The sequence below is a fragment of the Natator depressus genome, chromosome 8, assembly GCF_965152275.1.
Source record: "Natator depressus isolate rNatDep1 chromosome 8, rNatDep2.hap1, whole genome shotgun sequence".
NCBI classification, from domain to species: Eukaryota; Metazoa; Chordata; order Testudines; family Cheloniidae; genus Natator; species Natator depressus.
This window is the reverse complement of record NC_134241.1, coordinates 77,057,137-77,066,748: the sequence shown is the minus strand read 5'-3', so window position 1 is coordinate 77,066,748 and position 9,612 is coordinate 77,057,137. Positions and strand designations below refer to the sequence as shown.

The 9,612-nt window shown below is 43.9% G+C and overlaps 1 protein-coding gene across 1 annotated transcript in view; it reads left to right on the top strand.

Moving 5' to 3' along the window:
- The first annotated feature begins 1,081 nt into the window (after positions 1 to 1,081).
- Positions 1,082 to 9,612, top strand: part of LOC141992907 (calcium-activated chloride channel regulator 1-like) — a 35,118-nt gene continuing 26,587 nt past the window's right edge. Inside the window, exons 1-3 of the mRNA XM_074962242.1 lie at positions 1,082 to 1,231; positions 2,441 to 2,581; positions 2,997 to 3,147. Coding sequence (XP_074818343.1) covers positions 1,082 to 1,231; positions 2,441 to 2,581; positions 2,997 to 3,147 — 442 coding nt within the window. The remainder of the gene's footprint in view (positions 1,232 to 2,440; positions 2,582 to 2,996; positions 3,148 to 9,612) is intronic.

Here is a 9,612-nt window from a genome sequence, read left to right as displayed (position 1 = left end):
CCATGGTTGGAATGCTACTTGGTGAACTGTATAAAGGGCGGAAGTAAAACTGTGGAACATAGGTGTAGGCTGTGCATGGATGCTACTTGGGGAATCAATGGAGTCTCAGAGGCATGCAAACCTCTGCTCAGAAGGAAATCCAGGAGGGCTAGAAGTAAACTAGTATGAGAGTACATGGTAAAGTTCAAAAGGTCATTTAAGCCAAACAGAGCGGAGCTCACCTTGGAGCTGCAGCAACCAACCAAGAGTTCCCCCTCAGCCTGCAGAAGCATATGTACATCGTTATCTGACAGCTCACCCCCCTGGATTGCTCTCCGTCACTAGATAACCAGTTTGGTGTTTATAGGTCAACTGTCAAGGCTGTTGTCATGGAAGTGTGAGCAGCTATTAACAGGATGCTGCTGCCACGGGTCATAAAGGCTAGGGCACTGCACAGAAGATTATCAATGGTTTTGCATGGCTCGGGTTCCCAGACTGTATTGGGGCCACTGATGGGACCAATGTATGCTTTGCCCACCACACCAGGCCTCAGAGTTCATCATCAGAAGTCCTCCAAAGATTTGTTGATCACTGCAGCAGAAGCATCAATATTGATGAAGGGTGGTCTGGAAAGGTACATGATGCCAGACTCTTTGGAAAGTAAGGCCTCTTTTCTACAGTGAAAAAGGGAAATTTTGCTCCCGGACCACTATGGATACGCTGAGTAGCTACAGAACGCCAGTGCAATATGTATGTGAAGGCTGAAAGGGAGATGGAGACGGCCAGTGATGAAGTTGGAGGCTGCTGAGCAATATGTGCCTCATGTGATAACTGTTCACTGTATTTTGCACTGAATATGTGCACGGATAAGGAAATACAGCTCAGACTTAGCTTATTACAGTCTTTAGGAATTTCCCCAGTGTATTAATATGTAACCTACATCATCACATTGAGTACAGGTATGCAAACTTAATTTACACAGCAGATCCATATATACTTGCCATAAAATATACAAAATGTACAAACAAACTGCTCATATACAACTGTATAAATAGCACTGCTGTGCCTCCATATTTATAACAAAAGTTGTGGAGAAAGCACAATGAGGGTGTTCAAGAGCTTGGTTCTTTTATTTCTGCTACCTGTAGTGAGAGGTTCTATGGTACAGCTGAAAAATGGTGGCTATGAGGATATTGTTATAGCAATTAACCCTGGATTACCAGAAAATGACAATATCATTAGAAACATAAAGGTAAGAACTTTGGTATATGTAATGTCCTTCTGTGACATTCAGATGTCTTGGTTAGTTCTACCTCTAAATTAGCCGTAATCTTAAAAAGACCAGTTCCAGCCCCCATTAATGTCAATGTGAGGTTTTCTCTTTTGATTTTCATGGGAGCTAGATCAATTCTATGATTACTAAAGTTGTTCTTCGCTTGAATTTTTATTCAAGTGTTGCTGTTAATGAAATGAATGTACTCATCTCTTGAAGTTTAACAGGAATACCATGGCTCAGGGTCAGGCTGATTCTATGTATCACCTTTTTATTTCTTCTTTCCAAAATATGTGTACCTTAGACTAGAGAATCTCTAGAACATGGATATTTAATTACCATTTACTGTACCTCCATTACAATGTTTTCCATTTGCTTTTATCCCTCCTTTCTCCCTGGCCTTGCAGATATTCACTGTGTTCTTAAAAACCCTTGGTATATATATATAGTGATTTCTGTTTTTATTCTTTCGTTTCTCAGTGTCACCGTGTAGATCTTTTCTCCATGTTCATAATGATTTGGTCATTGCAGCATTCAGTTGCTGTAAAGAGAACAATAAACAGAGGAGGGCATAGCCATTAACTAGTGACCTCCAAACTACTGAGGAGAGGTGGGGAAGGAGCGAGGAGGGGGGAAACAGGAAAATAATGACAAAGTAGTGCCCATTGTAGAGGCAGGAAAAAAGTACAACTCTATAGAAGTGGAGCAGAGAAATGAGGAATCCCAGAGACAAGAAAAAGGTTATTACTTACTTACTATTTTTCATTTTATTTTATTCATCAAAGTACTGTACATTTTACAGATCAATGAAAAAGACCAGGACCGAACCACGCCTATCCTTCACCTCAGGCCCATGTAACTTTTTTGAGGAAATTTCATGTTTGGAAGGATCTCTGTCAGGTTTTATTTTATGGGCTAGATTGTGTTTTTTATCATAATCCCTGAGTAAGGGGCGGTATATAGTTGTACTGCCCTAGGAGCAATCCAGAGTCTTTCAGAGTTACAGTTTGGTCTCTCCTTGCTCCATGAGGGAAATAATCTGTCCCAGCCTTTCTCTTGGCCAAGGTTGGTTTCTTTCTATGCCTTCAGACATTTAGTGTTACTTCATGTACTCTTCTTTCCTGGCAAGTCTAAATTGCTCCTGTTCAATTTTTAATTCATAAATCTTTTATTTTCTTTCCCTACCAGGACATGGTCAAAGAGGCTTCTTCTTATTTGTTCAATGCTACAAAACAGAGATTTTTTTTCAAAGCTGTAAAAATTATAATTCCTCTGCATTGGCTGCCAAAACCTGAGTATTTAAGCATAAAGACAGAGTCATATGATAAGGTAAGACTTAGAGCGCTTTTCACAAATGAAAAGTATTTGTTCTGTTCGTAAGCATAAGACATAGGGTCTTGTATATTAGGTGGAATAATTCACACTATGGGGGTGTGATTTCTAAAACACACTAACGTATTGCTCATTAATTGATCCTTGTGTATTAAATGTTCCCTGATGCACTTTAACGTAGTCCTGCACTTTTGAAATCACCCCCCTGTAGTGCATGTTACCCCACTGTGTAGACAAGCCCTAAGTTTTTCAATAATGTGGAAACATAAATTGCTCTTTTTAGAATTTGTATTGCCCTCTAGTGCCCAGTCCTGCAGTCATTACCCAAGGGAACAATCAATGGGAGTGAGTAAAATCATTCGTCACCGTCCATTTCCTGTTGCTCTTTAAACAAGGACCATTTTATTTTTAGGCAGATGTTATCGTGGCTAATCCTTTCTTGAAGTACGGCGACGATCCCTACACTCTGCAATATGGAAGATGTGGGGAAAAGGGACGATACATTCATTTCACTCCCGACTTCCTGTTAAATGACAATTTGTATAACATCTATGGATCACGAGGTAGCACCATCTATTGGACCTTAATTTTCTGCTTTTGTTGTTATAAATATGCAATGGCCAAGATTTTCCAAAGTGACTCGTGATTTGGGGTGCCTCAGTTTTTGGTTGCCCAACCTGCGACACGTTAAAAGAACCTGGTTTCCACAAAGTGTTGAACATCAGGCTCTGTTAGGATATAGATATTCAGGCCTGTCTGTAAAGGCCTATACTCTAAGAATTTAGGTGTATTCTTATCACTTAGCTAGTGATAGAGGTGTAAAAGAAAGAATCAAAATCACTATCTGCCGGTGTAAGGTCCTTCTCTTACTGTGACAGTCTGAGGCCCTGTGCTTAGGCGAAGATCTTTGGCTAAGCAACAGAGGCAGCCTGTCAAGGTTCCTTCCCCACTCTGAACTTTAGGGTACAGATGTGGGGACCTGCATGAATACCTCCTAAGCTTACTTTTACCAGCTGAAGTTAAAACTTCCCCAAGATACAAACTATTTTACCCTTTGCCCTTCGACTTCCACTGCCATCACCAAACATCTGACCGGATTTATTTTATTAGGAAAGAGCCCATTTGGAAACGTCTTTCCCCCCAAAAGCCTCCCAACCCTTACACCCCACTTCCTGGGGAAGGTTTGATAAAAATCCTCACCAATTTGCATAGGTGACCACAGACCCGAACTCTTGGATCTTAAGAACAATGGAAAAAAAGCATTCAGTTCTTGAAAAGAGGAATTTTAATAGAAGTAACAATAAAAAGAATCACCTCTGTAAAATCAGGATGGTAAATACCTTACAGGGTAATTAGATTCAAAACATAGAGAATCCCTCTAGGCAAAACCTTAAGTTACAAAAAGACACACAGACACGAATATCCATTCTATTCAGCACAGCTTATTTTCTCAGCCATTTAAAGAAATCATAATCTAACACATATCTAGCTAGATTATTTACTAAGTTCTAAGACTCCATTCCTGTTCTGTCCCCAGCAAAAGCATCACACAGACAGACAGAGAGAGAGCTTTGTTTTCTCCCTCCCCCCAGCTTTTGAAAGTATCTTGTCTCCTCATTGGTCATTTTGGTCAGGTGCCAGCGAGGTTATCCTAGCTTCTTAACCCTTTACAGGTGAAAGGATTTTTCCTCTGGCCAGGAGGAATTTTAAAGGTGTTTACCCTTCCCTTTATATTTATGACACAGCCATAAGCTGGGAAGCGACTGGTCACATCCTCACATTCCAAACTAGTCACATTGAAATAAGGTGCTATTGGGCTGTTAGGAATACAGTCCTGTCCTGATAGTGCCTATCTCCTCCAGAGAAAGGGAAGTGCCTAGAAGATGTAAAAGGAAACTTAGTTTGATAGCATCCTGTCTGGCAAGAACTCACTTATCAATAGCTGGGATGTGAAATCCTCATTTCTGTGTTTGTTCTATCACTGTAGTCCCCATTTCCCCATTGTTTATCTGTATAATCTCTGTCTGGTTCTGTGATTGTTCCTGTCTGCTGTATAATTAATTTTGCTGGGTGTAAACTAATCAAGGTGGTGGGATATAATTGGTTACATAATCATGTTACAATATGTTAGGATTGGTTAGTTAAATTTCAGTAAAATGATTGGTTAAGGTATAGCTAAGCAGAACTCAAGTTTTACTATATAGTCTGCAGTCAGTCAGGAAGTGCATGGGAGGGGAAATTGGAATCATGTTTTGCTAAAGGGGGCAGAAGGAGACTCCGCTGGTTGGAAGGCATGAGATGCACTGTCCTGAGATGGGGGGTTCCACGACCACCACTCCCAAGAGAAGGAGGCGGGTGGTGGTGGTCGGGGACTCTCTCCGCCGGGGGACTGAGTCATCTATCTGCCGCCCTGACCGGGAAAACCGAGAAGTCTGCTGCTTGCCAGGGGCTAAGATTCGCGATGTGACGGAGAGACTGCCGAGACTCATCAAGCCCTCGGATCGCTACCCCTTCCTGCTTCTCCACGTGGGCACCAATGATACTGCCAAGAATGACCTTGAGCGGATCACTGCGGACTACGTGGCTCTGGGAAGAAGGATAAAGGAGTTTGAGGCGCAAGTGGTGTTCTCGTCCATCCTCCCCGTGGAAGGAAAAGGCCAGGGCAGGGACTGTCGAATCGTGGAAGTCAATGAATGGCTACGCAGGTGGTGTTGGAGAGAAGGCTTTGGATTCTTTGACCATGGGATGGTGTTCCATGAAGGAGGAGTGCTGGGCAGAGACGGGCTCCATCTTACGAAGAGAGGGAAGAGCATCTTTGCGAGCAGGCTGGCTAACCTAGTAAGGAGGGCTTTAAACTAGGTTCACTGGGGGAAGGAGACCAAAGCCCTGAGGTAAGTGGGAAAACGGGATACCGGGAGGAAGCACAGGCAGGAACGTCTGTGAGGGGAGGGCTCCTGCCTCATACTGAGAATGAGGGGCGATCAGCAGGTTATCTCAAGTGCTTATATACGAATGCACAAAGCCTTGGAAACAAGCAGGGAGAACTGGAGGTCCTGGTGATGTCAGGGAATTATGACGTGATTGGAATAACAGAGACTTGGTGGGATAACTCACATGACTGGAGTACTGTCATGGATGGTTATAAACTGTTCAGGAAGGACAGGCAGGGCAGAAAAGGTGGGGGAGTAGCACTGTATGTAAGGGAGCAGTATGACTGCTCAGAGCTCCGGTACGAAACTGCAGAAAAACCTGAGTGTCTCTGGATTAAGTTTAGAAGTGTGAGTAACAAGAGTGATGTAGTGGTGGGAGTCTGCTATAGACCACCGGAGCAGGGGGATGAGGTGGATGAGGCTTTCTTCCGGCAACTCGCAGAAGCTACTAGATCGCACGCCCTGGTTCTCATGGGTGACTTTAATTTTCCTGATATTTGCTGGGAGAGCAATACAGCGGTGCATAGACAATCCAGGAAGTTTTTGGAAAGCGTAGGGGACAATTTCCTGGTGCAAGTGCTAGACGAGCCAACTAGGGGGGAGCTTTTCTTGACCTGCTGCTCACAAACAGGGAAGAATTAGTGGGGGAAGCAAAAGTGGATGGGAATCTGGGAGGCAGTGACCATGAGATGGTCAAGTTCAGGATCCTGACACAGGGAAGAAAGGTAAGCAGCAGGATACGGACCCTGGACTTCAGGAAAGCAGACTTCGACTCCCTCAGGGAGCGGATGGGTAGGATCCCCTGGGGGACTAACATGAAGGGGAAAGGAGTCCAGGAGAGCTGGCTGTATTTCAAGGAATCCCTGTTGAGGTTACAGGGACAAACCATCCCGATGAGTCGAAAGAATAGTAAATATGGCAGGCGACCAGCTTGGCTTAATGGTGAAATCCTAGCGGATCTTAAACATAAAAAAGAAGCTTACAAGAAGTGGAAGGTTGGACATATGACCAGGGAAGAGTATAAAAATATTGCTCGGGCATGTAGGAATGAAATCAGGAGGGCCAAATCGCACCTGGAGCTGCAGCTAGCAAGAGATGTCAAGAGTAACAAGAAGGGTTTCTTCAGGTATGTTGGCAACAAGAAGAAAGCCAAGGAAAGTGTGGGCCCCTTACTGAATGAGGGAGGCAACCTAGTGACAGAGGATGTGGAAAAAGCTAATGTGCTCAATGCTTTTTTTGCCTCTGTCTTCACTAACAAGGACAGCTCCCAGACTGCTGCGCTGGGCATCGCAACATGGGGAGTAGATGGCCAGCCCTCTGTGGAGAAAGAGGTGGTTAGGGACTATTTAGAAAAGCTGGACGTGCACAAGTCCATGGGGCTGGACGAGTTGCATCCGAGAGTGCTAAAGGAATTGGCGGATGTGATTGCAGAGCCATTGGCCATTATCTTTGAAAACTCGTGGCGAACGGGGGAAGTCCCAGATGACTGGAAAAAGACTAATGTAGTGCCAATCTTTAAAAAAGGGAAGAAGGAGGATCCTGGGAACTACAGGCCAGTCAGCCTCACCTCAGTCCCCGGAAAAATCATGGAGCAGGTCCTCAAGGAATCAATCCTGAAGCACTTAGACGAGAGGAAAGTGATCAGGAACAGTCAGCATGGATTCACCAAGGGAAGGTCATGCCTGACTAATCTAATCGCCTTCTATGATGAGATTACTGATTTTGTGGATGAAGGGAAAGCAGTGGATGTATTGTTTCTTGACTTTAGCAAAGCTTTTGACACGGTCTCCCACAGTATTCTTGTCAGCAAGTTAAAGAAGTATGGGCTGGATGAATGGACTATAAGGTGGGTAGAAAGTTGGCTAGATTGTCGGGCTCAACGGGTAGTGATCAATGGCTCCATGTCTAGTTGGCAGCCGGTGTCAAGTGGAGTGCCCCAGGGGTCGGTCCTGGGGCCGGTTTTGTTCAATATCTTCATAAATGAGCTGGAGGATGGTGTGGATTGCACTCTCAGCAAATTTGCGGATGATACTAAACTGGGAGGAGTGGTAGATAGGATACAGAGGGACCTAGACAAATTGGAGGATTGGGCCAAAAGAAACCTGATGAGGTTCAATAAGGATAAGTGCAGGGTCCTGCACTTAGGACGGAAGAACCCAATGCACAGCTACAGACTAGGGTCCGAATGGCTAGGCAGCAGTTCTGCGGAAAAGGACCTAGGGGTTACAGTGGACGAGAAGCTGGATATGAGTCAGCAGTGTGCCCTTGTTGCCAAGAAGGCCAATGGCATTTTGGGATGTATAAGTAGGGGCATAGCGAGCAGATCGAGGGACGTGATCGTTCCCCTCTATTCGACATTGGTGAGGCCTCATCTGGAGTACTGTGTCCAGTTTTGGGCCCCACACTACAAGAAGGATGTGGATAAATTGGAGAGAATCCAGCGAAGGGCAACAAAAATGATTAGGGGTCTGGAACACATGACTTATGAGGAGAGGCTGAGGGAACTGGGATTGTTTAGTCTGCGGAAGAGAAGAATGAGGGGGGATTTGGTAGCTGCTTTCAACTACCTGAGAGGTGGTTCCAGAGAGGATGGTTCTAGACTATTCTCAGTGGTAGAAGACAGGACAAGGAGTAATGGTCTCAAGTTGCAGTGGGGGAGGTTTAGGTTGGATATTAGGAAAAACTTTTTCACTAGGAGGGTGGTGAAACACTGGAATGCGTTACCTAGGGAGGTGGTAGAATCTCCTTCCTTGGAAGTTTTTAAGGTCAGGCTTGACAAAGCCTTGGCTGGGATGATTTGATTGGGGATTGGTCCTGCTTTGAGCAGGGGGTTGGACTAGATGACCTCCTGAGGTCCCTTCCAACCCTGATATTCTATGATTCTATGAAATGGGAACAGGGAATGGGGGTGGGGAAATTGGAATCATGTTTGGCTAAGGGCAGGAATGGGAACAGGGACACGGGTGTAAGGCTCTGTGGTGTCAGAGCTGGGAAGGGGGACACTAAGGAAGGAAACTGGAATCATACTTGCTGGAAGTTCACCCCAATAAACATCGAATTGTTTGCACCTTTGGACTTCGAGTATTGTTGCTCTCTGTTCATGTGAGAAGGACCAGGGAAGTAAGTGGGTGAAGGAATGAGCCCCCTAACAGGCTCCCTTAAGGAGTCTTAAGTTGGACACTCAGAAAAGGGGAAACCTAAAATGACCAATCTCTTTAGAAAATTCTGGCTAATATTTTTACAGTAAATGTGGGTTGTTTTTCCTCTTAAATCATTGCTTTGACTTGGAAATAATCTATATCCTAACGTTACAGTGCAGTAAGCTAGTCTGAGAGTTGCAGTGGGTGTAACCTGGTGAACATGCAGGTAAAACCAGTCCCAGTGGATCCTAGAATAGAACAAACCCTCCTGAGCGGATCCTGATCTGGGGACTTGAAGGTTTTTATTGGAACTTCTGAAAGTCACATTTGCCCAACTACCCTTCTTGTAAGTGTACATTCACAAGGAATGAACAATATTCCGATTTTGATTTCACATTGCTCATGTGAGGCCATTAATAAGCAAATAAATAAACCCCAATAGAAACCCCTCAGTTTTGTGCAGTGTAATCTGCTGTCATTAAAATGACTTTCTCCTATGCCCATTTAACCAATATAGTGTCCAATTTATTAATCTGTTTCCATACACAAATTAGAATCAATAATTGATGTGTTTCTTTTATAAGAGTACTAGGTCAAAAGCAGTCCCTGAGTCTGAACCCTGGTAAATGTGCAAGGTTATTTGGATTCAAATCCAAGACAAAACTGCATTAGCTTGGATCAAAAATTTAGAGGTTTGTGGTCTCATCAGATTTCTGGCATTTGGGGACAAAAATCTCCTTAAAACAATTCATTGGAATCCAGTAAAGTCAAATACTAGCCTGGGTGAAGCATTGAACTCAAACCTTGAATTCTGACTTAAATTTAACCAGATCTGAGCTCTGCTTCCTTGGCCCATCTCTAGTTAAAAGCTTTAGTTAGACAACATTATATACATTCTCCATGTCAATGGCTTTACCAACACCTGCAAGAAAGGGGTTAGTTTGTCTTGATGTGATAT